The sequence below is a fragment of the Littorina saxatilis genome, linkage group LG12 (assembly GCF_037325665.1).
Source record: "Littorina saxatilis isolate snail1 linkage group LG12, US_GU_Lsax_2.0, whole genome shotgun sequence".
Lineage (NCBI taxonomy): Eukaryota > Metazoa > Mollusca > Gastropoda > Littorinimorpha > Littorinidae > Littorina > Littorina saxatilis.
The window spans coordinates 77,648,193-77,664,710 of NC_090256.1; the positions used below are offsets into that span (position 1 = coordinate 77,648,193).

Consider the following 16,518-nt stretch of genomic DNA (forward strand, 5'->3'; position numbering starts at 1 on the left):
AATGCTCGCTCTTTATTACGGAGGGCACCTAGGATGTTCTCAAGCGGTGAGTGTTTAAACGAAAGGGTGTTTGTACTGTGTGTGCAAGCCTGACAGTGTCTGTGACCAGAAACTGATGGTTTACTTGAAGCTGATTGTCTTTAAAGGTACTGAACTTGTCAAATCCAGGTGCCCGGAGCCCCTGGGGCTTTTAGTCATACCTCAGGCAGCTATCCGTTTGAAGAACTACCAAGTTTCATTGACTTGCACCCAAAGAGTCAAGAACTGCGATTTTTTTATGAATTAATTTCGTACTCGGACCCGGCTGGTCTTGACCTATTTTTGGATCTAAATTTAGATCAGGTAGATCACCACATCATGCACAAAAAGACACGTCACTAGCAAACTATGTCAGACATCATCATGAGTTTGTGTAAAACAAAATGGAGGCCGGAATCACTCAGTTGAATCGAACTCCGACCAAACACCACGTAATAAATAGGTTAATTTTTGCACTCGCGTGAACAAGAAACTGTCGAGCTTCACAGATGTCGTTGGGTAGTTTTGGGTTTGTTTTACTACCATAGGAGGATTTTTGAACTGTAAATGCACTCAGCTGCAACAAAAACGCAAAACGAAGGCTGTGAGCTGCACTGTGCCTTTAATGTTGTTAAATGTTATTGCGAATGTTTTCCATCAGCATAGTACATGTAATGCTGGTTTTAGCAAAAAGATGTTATCGTTCTGTAAACGACGGGCGCAGTGGCGTAGTGGTAAGACATCGGCTTCCCAATCGGAAGGTCGTGAGTTCGAATCCCGGTGGGTTAAAAGTGGAGATTTTTCCGATCTCCCAGGTCAACTTATGTGCAGACCTGCTAGTGACTTAACCCCCTTCGTGTGTACACGCAAGCACAAGACCAAGTGGCGCACGGAAAAGATCCTGTAATCCATGTCAGAGTTCGGTGGGTTATAGAAACACGAAAATACCCAGCATGCTTCTCCCGAAATCGGCGTATGCTGCTTTAATGGCGGGAGAAAAAACGGTCATACACGTAAAAACCCACTCATGCAAAAACATGAATGAACCTGGGAGTTTCAGCCCATGAACGAAGAAGAAGAAGTTATGTTAACCTCCTGTGAGGCGGAAGTAAAGAGTTCTCTATTTCTGTCTCTGTACACGTCAAACACTCGCACACACACTCACACACACACACACACACACACACACACACACACACACACACACACACACGAACGCGCGCGCACAAAACACAAACAACACAACACACTCAATCAATCAATCAATATGAGGCTTATATCGCGCGTATTCCGTGGGTACAGTTCTAAGCGCAGGGATTTATTTATTTATTTTTTTATTTATTTTATTTTATGCAATTTATATCGCGCACATATTCAAGGCGCAGGGATTTATTTATGCCGTGTGAGATGGATTTTTTTTTTACACAATACATCACGCATTCACATCGGCCAGCAGATCGCAGCCATTTCGGCGCATATCCTACTTTTCACGGCCTATTATTCCAAGACACACACGTACGAACAAGCACAGCTCCTTGCGTCCTTACTTTTTGCCTGGGGCAGAGTGGAGTCTTCGTCAACTTTCAACTTATGGGGAACGTGCCATTACGTTAAGAAAGGCTTGGTTGAGTGGTTGCAGATGGGGGTGGGGTGTTGGGGCGGAGAGGCCAACGGGGTATTATTGCGGCAGACAGATCCAAATGCGTCATGACCGAGAGCGCCGGTAGACTTCTTTTAACTATTCCTATCAACCATTCACCTAGAAACGGGCTTTTCTAAGGCTCTGCGGCATCTGTTATTATAAATCAATTACCTGAAGATCAAAAAGAAGGTATAGAAGCAACAAAGACAGAAAAACATCTCTCTCTCTCTCTGTCTCTCGCTCTCGCTCTCTCTCTCTCTCTCTCTCTGTCTCTCGCTCGCTCTCTCTCTCTCTCTCTCTCTCTCTCTCTCTCTCTCTCTCTTTTTTTTAATTTTTTAATTTTTTAATTTTTTTAATTCTTCATATTTGTTCTTTGTTTCATGTGTGTATTATAGTAGGGACTAGCTGTAAGAAAGGACCATATGGACCTAATGCTATCATCCCTCGGTAATAAAGTTTTCGAGTTCGAGTTCTCTCTCTCTCTCTCTCTCTCTCTCTCTCTCTCTCTCTCTCTCTCTCTCTCTCTCTCTCTGTGTCTCTCTCTCTCTCTCTCTCTCTCTCTCTCGTCCTTTTTGCACTGGTAGTCTCAACAGAAGAAGAGACAGGCAGCAGACGACAATTAGAAGCAAAAGACACTTTCCGATACGTGCTACGCCCTAGGAAATAGGCAAATAATTACAGAAAGGAAATACCTATTCTCATAGCAATTAACCGCAGGCTAACCCTGGCTCATTTGCGGAAGTTCGCCCACGCAAGCTGGTATCATTACATTCAATTAAAAGTAAAAGAGCTGAAGTTTCCGTTCAAACAGCCGGCACGTATTCATAATTATTTGAATAGGGCCAAGCCTACTCGCTGCTGTACAAGACACTGAAATGGTCAAATGTCGTGAAAGAAAACCATTGAAGAGGTGCTTTCTACGCAGGCCTTCAAGGAACTAAAAATGTCAAAGACAGGGTACATTAACACGGTTTATTCAAACTTCTACGAAAAGCAAATGACTTTTTTTTCCCTCACGAAGCCAAATTGCTACGATGGGGGGTTGGAACAGCTCGTGCACACACACACAATCAAACACACACACACACATATATATACACACACGCACGCACGCACACACGCATACAAAAAATGCTCATTTATACAGAGTGAAGATCCACAAAGACCCGCCAGTTTATGCATTCACTGTCAAAGACTAACAATTCGCGTAAAGCGAAGTTAAAATATTTAGTCAATCTGTCAAACTCACAGAATGATACTGAACGCACTGCATATTCACGTGGAAAACGTGATCGCTTGAAGTGACAAGTTAGTATAGCGCAGTAGCGTACAGCGTGCCATGAGAAAGAGCGCTTTTCTTTATTCTTTGTATTTTTCTGAGCTTGTTTTTAATCCAAACAGAACATATCTATAAGTTTTGGGAATCAGAAAAATGTAAAGAATAAGATGAAATCATTGTTGGATCGATAACTAAAACTTTATTTTTAATTAGAATGTTGAGATTTTTAAAGACCAAACTGATCAATTAATTATCATGCTACCAAGCTGAGATGCAATCCCATATTCCGGGCTTCGTCGAAGATTGCTTGACAAAAATGTCAATCAATTTTATCGAACAATGAGGGCGTGACAGTGTCGCCTCAACTTTCACAAAAAGCCGGATATGACGTCATCAAAGACATTTATCGAAAAAATGAGAGAAACACATCTGTAGATATCATTTGCAGGAACTCTCATGTAAAGTTTCATGAAGATCATTCCAATAGTTTTCTCTGAATCGCTCTGCATATACACACATAAACACACACACACACCACACCCTCGTCTCGATTCCCAGTCTATGTTAAAACATTTAGGCAAGTTAAACATCAACCCCTTCTATGTTCGACAGTCACAGGAGACGGACAATCAGAATGACCTTTCTGTACTCAGTATCTTCGATCCCCGACAAGTTCTAAATGAATCGAACGAGTGTTGTTACTGCGCAGTCAATTTTTCGCTTTGGCAGACGACACCTTCGTGGGGTTAGTTATATTTCCTTCTGTTAAGCGTAATACCAACCTTCTTGAGAAACGCTTAGGACTTAGGACTATTATAGGATTTTAAGTATTCTCATTATTTTTTTTAATCATAATTATTAAAGGCACAGTAAGCCTCCCGTAAACCATCACAGAGCTCCCCGAGCGTCTACAAACAGTACAAGCATACTTCCATTTGAACGCTCACCGAACGGGAACATCCTGGGTGCTTTCTTTCGAGCGTGAGAAATTTTCAAAGAATTTATTTTCGTGGACTTGGTCTTCTACAACAATGGCGCCTCGTTTTGGTGCTGGACGGCTGTTATGATACCGGAAATCACGCGTGGACAGTAAGCCTCCCGTAAACCATCACAGATACTGTCAGGCTTTTACACACAGTACAAACACCCTTCCATTTGAACGCTCACCAAACGGGAACATCCAAGGTGCCCTACGTAAAGAGCGAGCAATTTTTAAAGAATTAATTTTGCAGATTGTCTCGAACACTTTTTGGACCCATCCTGAACTTAGGTCAAACATGAGTTACTTCCCTTCGGGTCTCATTCTATCGATGTAAACTGGCGATAGCCGTGAATCGATGATTATCAAAATGTTTTTGGAACGTGGTGCGTTTTTGCGCTAGACCTAACTTTTAAAATCTCAATAATAAATTGACAGCTTGTTACACAAACATTCTTTAATCATAAAAGAATTCTTTTTTCATCAAGACAAGATCAGTACAATTCGAAGTTGAGAAAGTTTGAAAAAAGAAAAGCCCGGAAGCAGGGTCACGCAAGGGTCGTAGCAGACGACGGTTTATGCATATCGCCGTTCCTCTCAACAGTCAAAAGCCATCGCTAGAGTTCTTGTGAACCACAGCCGTTTGTTTCGTGCATAAAAACGTGATATTGTAAATAAGCTCACATCGAGTCGTATTCAAATAACTAACTGACGACTACATTGTGAAAAAGGGAAACTGGATCACACGGGTTCACGATGGCTCAGGGGTAAGATAAACCACGCAAAAATAAATTCTTTGAAAATTGTTCGCTCTTTACGGAGGGCACCTAGGATGTTCTCAATCGGTGAGTGTTTAAATGAAAGGGTGTTTGTACTGTGTGTAAAAGCCTGACCGTATCTGTGATGGTTTACGGGAGGCTTACTGTGCCTTTAAACTGTTGACGATCGTAGGGCACAGTCCATTACTACCTTTCTGCACTCAGTATTCTCAAAACAGCCATTACCGTTAGTACCTGGGGCCGAGGTCTTGACGAATACTTAGCGGCTTTACGCATTATGCGCAGAGCCTATGAACAGCAGTCGTCAGTTAGTAATTTGAATGCGACCCGCTGTGAGCTTATCTGCAATAGCACGTTATTTACCTCTGACTATGCACGAAACAAACGGCTGTGGTTCACAAGAACTCTAGCGATGGCTTTTGACTGTTCAGAGGAACTGGCGATAGGCATAAACCGTCGTCTGCTACGAGAACCACGACCTTGTGTGACCCTGCTTCCGGGCGTTTATTTTTTCAAACTTTCAAAACTTAGAATTGTACTGATCTTATCTTGATGAAAAAAGAATTATTTTATGATTTAAGAATGTTTGTGTAACAAGCTGTCAATTTATTATTTAGATTTTAAAAGTTAGGTCTAGCGCCAAAACGCACCACGGTCCGATTGTGTGAGGAGACAATCCGCAAAATTAATTCTTTGAAAATTGCTCGCTCTTTACGTAGGGCACCTAGGATGTTCCCGTTTGGTGAGCGTTCAAATGGAAGGGTGTTTGTACTGTGTGTAAAAGCCTGACAGTATCTGTGATGGTTTACGGGAGGCGCACTGTGCCTTTAACCATAAGATGAATTGAATTTGCAAAAAACAGTTTTGTGTCCGTTCGTACTGATTTTGACGAAAATATGTGCAATTAATAAAATAACAAGTCGAGTCGCGTAAGGCGAAATTACAACATTTAGTCAAGCTGTCGAACTAACAGAATGAAACTGAACTCACTGCATTTTTACAGCAAGAGCGTATACTCGTAGCATCGTCAGTCCACCGCTCGATGCAAAGGCAGTGAAATTGACAAGAAGAGCGGGGTAGTAGTTGCGCTGAGAAGGATAGCACGCTTTTCTTTATCTCTATTCTTTTTAACTTTCTGAGCGTGTTTTTAATCCAAACATATCACATCTACATGTCTTTGGAATCAGGAACCCACAAGGAATAAGATGAAATTGTTTTTAAATCGATTTCGGAAATTTTATTTTAATCATAATTTGTATATTTTTAATTTTTAGAGCTTGATTTTAATCTGAATATAACATATTTATATGTTTTTGGAATCAGAAAATGATGAAGAATAAGATGAACGTAAATTTGGATCGTTTTAAAAACTAATTATTTTTTTTTACAATTTTTAGATTTTTAATGACCAAAGTCATTAATTAATTTTTAATCCACCAAGCTGAAATGCAATACCGAAGTCCGGCCTTCGTCGAAGATTGCTTGGCCAAAATTTCAATCAATTTGATTGAAAAATGAGGGTGTGACAGTGCCGCCTCAACTTTTACAAAAAGCCGGATATGACGTCATCAAAGGTATTTATCGAAAAAAAGAAAAAAAACGTCCGGGGATATCATTCCCAGGAACTCTCATGTCAAATTTCATAAAGATCGGTCTAGTAGTTTGGTCTGAATCGCTCTACACACACACACGCACAGACAGACACACACACATACACCACGACCCTCGTCTCGATTCCCCCTCTACGTTAAAACATTTAGTCAAAACTTGACTAAATGTAAAAAGCCTGCATACTCCCAAATTGATCCCATTACAGATTACAGTTCACACAAAAAAAAATCCTTATAATGTACATTAGCGGGAGACGTTCCTGGTGGCCTCACTCATATGGGCGTTTTTCTTTTACTTCTTCACAGTTTTCCTCCTTGTTTTTACACCGGATATCTCCTGTTGAGACAAGTAAGTGATGTCTTTTCTTGTCCATCTTTATGTTTGCTTTTATTTCCATTTGTTGTTTTTGTGTTAGGTACTTGTTTGGTTCGTTTTGTTTTATTTTGTTTTGATGATCGCGTTTATTTAAAAAAAAATGTTTGGGGGGTGTGTGTTTTGGGGGATATGTGTGGCATTGAGCGGCGGATAGGGGATTGCTTTTTATCGTTTGTGTGTATTTTTGTTGTCGTTTTTACGTTTGTGGTTTGGGTATCTCCTCATAAGACTAAGGTGTTTTGTCGGTCTCGAATAGCAGCTAGCATCTGCTGAAGGGACATTAAAACCCAAAAACCAACCAACTAAGGTGTTTTGTTTTGTTGTTGTTGTTGTTGAAATGGGGATACAAATTTACTTTGTTAAACTAATAATGATCAGCAATACAAATGAGAGTAAACACACGTTCTTTATTCTGCAAGAGGACATGCAACCTGTATGCATGAGTCACAGAAGGAATTCTGCAAGAGGACATGCAACCTGTATGCATGAGTCACAGAAGGAATTCTGCAAGAGGACATGCAACCTGTATGCATGAGTCAATAAACACACGTTCTTTATTCTGCAAGAGGACATGCAATCTGTATGCATGAGTCACAGAAGGAATTCTACAAGACCCAGTAAGCACTCATCAAAAAAGTATTAAAGAAAAATGAGAGCGTGACAGTGCCGCCTCAACTTTCACGAAAAGCCGGATATGACGTCATAAAAGACATTTATCAAAAAAAATGAAAAAAACGTCTGGGGATTTCATACCCAGGAACTCTCATGTCAAATTTCATAAAGATCGGTCCAGTAGTTTAGTCTGAATCGCTCTACACACACACACAGACACACAGACACACATACACCACGACCCTCGTCTCGATTCCCCCCTCTACGTTAAAACATTTAGTCAAAACTTGACTAAATGTAAAAAGCACAGTAGGGGAAAAAAAAGATAAATCGCAACCGAAAATACCATCAAGATCGTTTGACATCAGCTGAACAAAACCAGAGAACACGCGTGGGCTTTTCCAGACGTATTTTTTCATTTTAAAAAAGGTCAGTGTCGTTTGCCAGGGCCTTTTTGTTTTAATTGAAAATGTAACAAAGAAACAAAATACTAAGGAGGAGAATAATTGAATTGAATATTAAAGGCAGAACGTATTCGTGTTGAATGTGTCTGCAGCTTATTGTGTATTTTATAGAGACAGTTTCATCATTTTAATTATATTAAGTTTTAGTGAAGTATCACTCGCATGTGCTGTTGTTGGTTTTTTTCTCAACTGTACAAAGGTTGTCCTTTGTGCGTTGGCACACACACACACAAATAAATCGAACGAAGGAAAAAATAAAATAATAATATTGCCATTCAAGGAAAATATCAGTTTAGTTGCGACTGACGAAAGTGAGCAACTTACTAATGAGACAGTGACAAAAGGTCAGGTGTCATGTCTACTGTCCCGAATGACACACGATTGCTGACATTTCACCATTGCCAAAAGAATGAACATATAAGATATAGGTAGAACATGAATGTGAAAACTGACTTTGATTGTTGATCAGTATTTTCTATACCACTAACAAATAATCTACTTACGCATAGCTGTTTGGCAAATGTATGTTGCATGGGACACACTGACATGAAAGTGGAAGATGTTTTCCCTCTAGAGAAACTACATATCAAGTTACAATTTTTGTGCTCTTCCATTCCAGTTGGCAATCAATTGTTAACGCATGTTATTAGAAAAAATAGAACGAAAACAGATTAGATAGAATGAAAAATGTACTGGTGATGTCATTTGGGACATACTGACATGAAAACGTCACCTTTTGTCATTGTCTCTAATTAAGGTATCGTAGTTTGTTTGTTTTTTGCCGGAAAGAAGCGAGGACGAACCAATAGACCTTTACCTCTTCCTCTCCATTTGTTCCTGTTTTTCGTGTTCACCGCGCTCTTTTCTTCTTGTTTCATGTACAACGATACGGAGAGTGTAATGGTGTCTGTTTCATTGTTCTTCCTGTCGTCTTCAATAAGGTTAAAACTGCTATTTTCATGAGAAGATTGACATCGTTCTGTAAATCATTTTAGACATACTGGGGCTTTAAATTACAAACCACAGATGGTAAATTGGTGTTGCATACACAGGCAGTTAAGTTCAAAACTTCAGACACTAAGTTACTGTCCTCTTACCATGTCGTCCGGTCCTTCGCAGCTGTGTAGGTAGTTCTGTCCCTGTGAACGAAACAAAGCATTCAAATGTATACCATTCTTCTTCTTTTTTTAAACTAGGCAAACTATCACTTCAACAACACCTTTAGTGGCAACCCTCTAAAGACTCTATTTTTACAAGAACATTGGGAAGGATTGTGTATTTGATTGACCAAGGAAAAGGTAACTTTGGCAGAAAAACCTGGAGTTCCCCCCAAAAGAGAGACACCTTTCACCTAATGTGATTACGCAGTTCGATCGTATCTTTTGCTTTGTTTTTGTTGTTAAATATTTACCTGGGATAAAAGAGCAGACATCGGCCCGAACTGTATCTCAATATTGAAGAGCTGAGTGCCTTTTCTTTTCAAATATTTGGACTCCAAACATTAATAACTGGCTGCTTTGAGCGATCTCAGAAATTATTTATTTTTCAATCAAATGCTTATGTACGTAAATACCATGCTGTCAATAAAGATACCAAAAAAACTAAACAACAACGTTAACCAAATAGATTTATAACCAGTGAAAATATTTTTATGGTGAAAATAAAAAATACCAAAATAAAATGATGTCCATGGATGCATGCCCTATTTCTCCGGTGAGGTTGGCCAAATTAGATGTACACAATTCGATTGAGACAGTTGGAATAGCGTTACGTACCTCTGGCACGATTTTATTCAGCATCATCTCTGTGTCCACCCTGAACAATAAAAATAAAAATGTTCGAAAATAACATTACACGTGTGCATTCTAACGTTACGGATTACATGACGTATACCGCAACACGGTGGCCTAGTGGTAAGGCGTCCGCCAAGTGAGCGGGAGGTCGTGGGTTCGAACCCCGGCCGGGTCATACCTAAGACTTTAAAATTGGCAATCTAGTGGCTGCTCCGCCTGGCGTCTGGCATTATGGGGTTAGTGCTAGGACTGGTTGGTCCGGTGTCAGAATAATGTGACTGGGTGAGACATGAAGCCTGTGCTGCGACTTCTGTCTTGTGTGTGGCGCACGTTAAATGTCAAAGCAGCACCGCCCTGATATGGCCCTTCGTGGTCGGCTGGGCGTACATCACGAAGCGTCCCGGTACCGAAGCGTCCCGGTACCGAAGCGTCCCGGTGCCGAAGCGTCCCGGTACCGAAGCGTCCCACTATAACGCGTCACAGGGGTACCGGGACGCTTTGGTACCGGGACGCTTCGGGAAGCTCCCGCGCAGTAGGGCACGAAGCGTCCCGGTACCGAAGCGTCCCGGTGCCGAAGCGTCCCGGTACCAGTCACCACGCACATCCTCGGCTCGCATGCCAATGTATTTATAAAGCAAAGGGAATGCCTGTAATTCACACAGAGCAATCACTTGGTCTTAAACGTGCACAAGACAAAAACTTTCATACTGGGGGAGCGAGCCAGTCTGAAGAGTACTCGGGTCCAGCGCGAGCGTTTTTTATTACCCAAATGAACCCAAACAAACCCAAATTAACCCAAATGATACAATTTAAAAGTCGGAGGCAGAACTGAAAAGACTTTTTCCGACGCTCACGCTTAGTGAAGCCAGAAAGCGTGTGTGATAACAGACATATCCCTCTTGTGAACGGAAGCCTACGGACCTTTCCCCCGAACTTGTCCACACGGGTACAGTATTTCCAAATTGGTGTGTTGTGAGTACAGATCTAAAGTAAAGTTGGGGAAAAGTTGGACAAAAAGTGATTTTTTTTTTACCGAAAGCAAATTAAGATCTGTGCAAAATTAAAAAAATCAGTGAAGTCAAGGTCAAATCAAGGTCAAGATTAAATTTAAAAAAAATAAATATGGTTAGTCAAGTCAAGGTCAAATCAAGGTCAACAAGGGCGGATCTGGGGGGGGGGGGGGGTTACACGGGTTACGTAAACTCCCCCCCCCCCCCACCCCCCCAAAAAAGAGGTAATTTATTGGCTCAGGATGCACCAGATAGCTCTAGTTTGCTTCTTTGGATAAAAACAAATTCCGGTGGGGCATGCCCCCGGACCCCCCTAGAGGCTTAGGCGCCTTCGGCGCCGTCAACTTGTATCTTCGCAGTCATTTTGTAACCCCCCCCCTCCAAAGTGAATTGATCCGCCCTTGGTCAAGGTTTAAAAAAAAAAAGTCTAAGTCCTGTGACGCGTTATAATGGGACGCTTCGGTACCGGGACGCTTTGGTACCGGGACGCTTCGGTACCGGGACGCTTTGGTACCGGGACGCTTCGGTACCGGGACGCTTTGGTACCGGGACGCTTCGGTACCGGGACGCTTTGGTACCGGGACGCTTCGGGGTGTCCCCTGGGCGTTAAGCAAACAAACAAACAAACAAACATGACGTATCTAAAGGTACAACTTGAAGAACTCAAAACGTGAAAAAAGTGTCAGTTTGTTTATTCGCATGTAATTACGAAATCATATGCACACTTTAGTCCCATTATCCACGGAGCACCTGGAAGCAGGCCTATACGGACGGTTCTGCAGAGCATGCCATCCGAAATGGAGGCAGTGGTGCCTATTTTCGTCATCCTGTTGGAACCACTTTCTCCCTCTCCACGCAAGCTGGTGACTTCAGCTCTAACTACAGAGCAACAGTCCACGCCCTCACCGCTGCCACCGAACACCTCGTAGGAGAAGGATGCCAACAACAAAACATTGTACTGCTCACCGACTCCCTGTCTGCTCTCCAGTCTCATGTCTGGGCCCACCGACCTCTTCACCCGGCTTCTTCATGAACGCCTCAGCACTCTGTGCCATAACCAGGTTTTTCTCCAGTGGATACCTGCGCATGTTGGTGTTGCCGGAAATGAGAGTGCAGACAGCCTCGCAAAGGAAGGAGCAGGTCTTCCCCAGTTCCACATCCTACATGGAAGCCAAGACTTACTTTTTAAACGAAAGTCTCAGACAGTGTGGAAGACTAAGAACAACAACTACAACCCACAGGAAGACCAAATCAACAAACTTGACAGAAGAAGCCAGACCACCATTCTTCGTCTGCGCACTAGTCACTGTGGACTGAAAAAACCACCTGAAGAGACTGGGACTCAGCGACACAGCCAAACGTGAGTGCAGCTCAGAGGAACAAACCCCTGAGCACGTTCTACAAACATGCCCACACCTGGAGACAGCACGCCAGCACTACTGGCCGGAAGACACCAGCCTGGGCACCAAGCTCTACAGACACCTGGAGACAGCACGCCAGCACTACTGGCCGGGAGACACCAGCCTGGGCACCAAGCTCTACAGACATGCCCACACCTGGAGACAGCACGCCAGCACTACTGGCCAGAAGACACCAGCCTGGGCACCAAGCTCTACAGACCTGCCCACACCTAGAGACAGCACGCCAGCACTACTGGCCAGAAGACACCAGCCTGGCCACCAAGCTCTACAGACCTGCCCACACCTGGAGACAGCACGCCAGCACTACTGGCCGGAAGACACCAGCCTGGCCACCAAGCTCTACAGACCTGCCCACACCTACAGACAGCACGCCAGCACTACTGGCCGGAAGACACCAGCCTGGCCACCAAGCTCTACAGACATGCCCACACCTGGAGACAGCACGCCAGCACTACTGGCCGGAAGACACCAGCCTGGGCACCAAGCTCTACAGACACCTGGAGACAGCACGCCAGCACTACTGGCCGGAAGACACCAGCCTGGGCACCAAGCTCTACAGACCTGCCCACACCTAGAGACAGCACGCCAGCACTACTGGCCGGAAGACACCAGCCTGGCCACCAAGCTCTGGGGACCCGCTGCCGATCTACAGAAGACTGCGGACTTCTTGGCAGCCACCGACCTGAGGATTTAACGGCCATAACATCGAACGCAGAAGAAGAAGAAGTCTCCAGTGATAAAAAAAAAGCCAATAAAAAACAGTTTTCCAAACGTATGCCAATCCTATATATTTGTTACCACACAGGAACGTCGATCTCTCTCTCTCTCTAAAAACAGAAGCATATATTCTTGCTTATCTATTACCCTCGATCATAAAGATTTGGTCTTGTCTTGTCTTGTCTTGTCTTGTCTTGTCTCTCTTGCATGCACACACACACACAAACACTTATGACTGTACTGTGCAACGTTCACACTAAGTCAAATACGTCCACTAACTGAAGTTGCTTTCTTTTTTTATATTTAGTCAAGTTTTGACTAAATGTTTTAACATAGAGGGGGAATAGAATAGAATAGAATAGAATAGAATAGATGAGGGTCGTGGTGTGTGTGTGTGTGTGTGTGTGTGTGTGTGTGTGCAGTGATTCAGAGAAAACTACCGGACCGATCATTCATGAAACTTACATGAGATATAATATCCCCACCTGTTTTTTTCATTGTTTACATTTAGTCAAGTTTTGATTTGATAAATGTCTTTGATGACGTCATATCCGGCGTTTTGTGAAAGTTGAGGCAGCACTGTCACGCTCTCATTTTTCAACCAAATTGGTTGACATTTTGGTCAAGTAATCTTCGACGAAGCCCGGACTTTGGTATTGCATTTCAGCTTGGAAACATGCAATTGCTTGATATTTCGTCTCGACAGGGTGAATGAATACGATAACGTCATAGAGCCTCGAGTGACGTCATAGCATAATATTCATTGAACCTGTCTCGAAGTTTGTTTTGTTTGTTTGTTTATTTGTTGCTTAACGTCCAGCCGACTACGCAGAGCCATATCAGGACGAGGAAGGGGGGGATGAAGGGGGCCACTTGTCAAGCGATTCCTGTTTACAAACACTAACCCATTACTTGTGTCCCAAGCAGGCTTTAGTAAAACTAAATTAATACCTACTGGAAGATTACCAGTTTCCAGTATGTTAAAATAGGCTTAACCTATCTACTGCTGGACTTACATCAGAACACTAACAGATTAAACTATACATGAATCGCGAGACAAGCGGCAAGAGAAGAGATTTTTGGAAAAAATACAGGTGAATGAGCAAGAAGGCAGAAAAAAGAAAAGAATTCATGAAGAAAAAGAGAGCATGACAGGAAAGAGGAACCAAAAATCTACCTAACAGCAAACTAGAAAGCTCCTGCGGTTCCAAAAACAGGAGGGGCCTTTAATTTCATAACCGCAGTGCCCCACTGCGGGACTGTCTCGAAGAGATACCTCGCGATACCATTGATGAACGGTGGAGTAACTTATATAAATCTGTTTGTAACAATGTGATTGGAATGACAAGTTTAATGAACAAACAAAGTAATTAATGTTTCCGAGCTGAAATGCAATCCCGTAGTCCGGACTGAGTCAAAGAATGTTTGACCAAATGATGTCATCTATATATATATACGACTTGTGTCTGTGTGTCTGTGTGTCTGTGTGTGTGTTCGCGATGCACGGCCAAAGTTCTCGATGGATCTGCTTCAAATTTGGTGGGCATATTCAGGTAGACCCCGGACACAACCTGGTCGATGAGAATTTTCAACACGTGCTATCAGCGCGCAGCGCTTAACCGATTTTGGTTTTTCTGTTCATCTTCCCAGATCCATTCCCAGTAACTCTTCCTTATCTTCTCCAGTGTTTTGCGTTTATCTCCCTTCCTTCGTGTGGCGTCAATCCATATTCCCGTTACTATTTTTAGAGGGTCACTGCACTGTCCTGAACGCGGCTTTCCTGGCATGTATCCGTAAGTTGTCCTCACTGTAAAAGTGCAAAGGTCGAATCTATTTATCGAAAAATCCACTGTCATCTATCTCTATATATTTATATAATAGATAGATATATACGGCTTCTCTGTGTGTGTGTGGGTGTGTGTGTGTGTGTGTGTGTGTGTGTGTGTGTGTGTGTGTGTGTGTGTGTGTGTGTGTGTGTGTGTGTGTGTCTGTGTCTCTGTGTGCAACACCTGTGGATTGTAGAGTTCTGTTTGTGATGGGGTCTGGCGGCTTTTGTCTCTCTGTATGTTCTGGCCTTCCTTTGAGAAGCCATAACAGTTATTATAGGGCTTAGAAATAAGCTCTAAAATTCTCAATCCCGTTTGAGTGGACTTCGCCTTCAAAGGTGATTGTGGTGTTTCGGCACTCGGTTACATTTGGCGTCGTCGACAGGGATGGGACACGACATGATATGTTCAGGAATGGCATAATGGCCACTGAATCATTTTCGTGCTGTTCCCATTCCACTAATCTGGGAAGGACCTTTGCTTGGCGGGTCCATGGTTCGGAACTTTGGGGACAAAGTTAATTCAAAGGGGGTCGAGTGTGACAGGGAGACTACCGTCGCCCTTCACACCAGACTCTGCAGAGTTGTTCGCCTTAGAAGTTGTGAGCTATTTATAGCTAGCTCGCCAGGCAACACCTGTGGATTGTAGAGTTCTGTTTGTGATGGGGTCTGGCGGCTTTTGTCTCTCTGTATGTTCTTGCCTTCCTTTGTGTGGGCACAAACTGGTGGATGAAAATGTTCAACACGTGCTCTAAGACGGCGAACCGCCACGCTGTCTGTCTCTGTCTCGCGATTCACCCGGCGAAGCCGGGTATTCCTCTAGTCAAAGACATATATCAACAAGTCGCGTAAGGCGAAATTACTACATTTAGTCAAGCTGTGGAACTCACAGAATGAAACTGAACGCACTGCATTTTTTTTACAATGACCGTAGTCCGCCGCTTGTGCAAAACGGAGTGAAACTGACGAGCCTGTTTAGCGCGGTAGTGGTTTCGCTGTGCTGCATAGCACGCTTTTCTGTGCCTCTCTTCGTTTTAACTTTCTGAGCGTGTTTTTAATCCAAACATATCATATCTATATGTTTTTGGAATCAGGAACCGACAAGGAATAAGATGAAATTGTTTTTAAATCGATTTCGGAAATTTAATTTTGATCATAATTTTTATATTTTTAATTTTCAGAGCTTGTTTTTAATCCAAATATAACATATGTATATGTTTTGGGAATCAGAAAATGACGAAGAATAAGATGAAATTGTTTTTGGATCGTTTAATAAAAAATTTATTTTAATTACAAGTTTCCGATTTTTAATGACCAAACTCACTCATTAGTTTTTAAGCCACCAAGCTGAAATGCAATACCAATCCCCGGCCTTCGTCGACGATTGCTTTGCCAAAATTTCAATCAATTTAATTGAAAAATGAGGGTGTGACAGTGCCGCCTCAACTTTTACAAAAAGCCGGATATGACGTCATCAAAAGTATTTATCGAAAAAAAGAAAAAAACTTCCGGGGATATCATTCCCAGGAACTCTCATGTCAAATTTCATAAAGATCAGTCCAGTAGTTTGGTCTGAATCGCTCTAAAAACACACACGCACAGACAGACAGACAGACACACACACACACATACACCACGACCCTGGTCTCGATTCCCCCTCTATGTTAAAACATTTAGTCAAAACTTGACTAAATGTAAAAAGAATGAAGAAGGAAAAGCGTGCATGAATATAATATGGAAGAACTTCCATTTCAAGCTTCAGCTAGTTTTCCTGGAATTGCTCCACACACACACACACACACACACACACACACACACACACACACACACACACACACCACCACCACACACACACACACACACACACACAAACACACACACCACCACCACCACCACCACCATCGTCTCGATTCCTGGTCTATCTAAAAACATTTAATTAAAACTTGATTAAATGTTTATAAAAATAATAAAATGAGAAAAAAAAGTAGAAGAA

The 16,518-nt window shown here is 42.6% G+C and overlaps 1 protein-coding gene across 1 annotated transcript in view; it reads right to left on the bottom strand.

Annotated features, from left to right (window-relative positions):
• LOC138982828 (UPF0047 protein YjbQ-like) overlaps positions 1 to 16,518 on the bottom strand; it is a 40,817-nt gene that overhangs the window by 10,669 nt on the left and 13,630 nt on the right. The window contains exons 5-6 of the mRNA XM_070356184.1: positions 9,535 to 9,574; positions 8,857 to 8,898 (exon numbers count right to left, since the gene is read on the bottom strand). Coding sequence (XP_070212285.1) covers positions 8,857 to 8,898; positions 9,535 to 9,574 — 82 coding nt within the window. The remainder of the gene's footprint in view (positions 1 to 8,856; positions 8,899 to 9,534; positions 9,575 to 16,518) is intronic.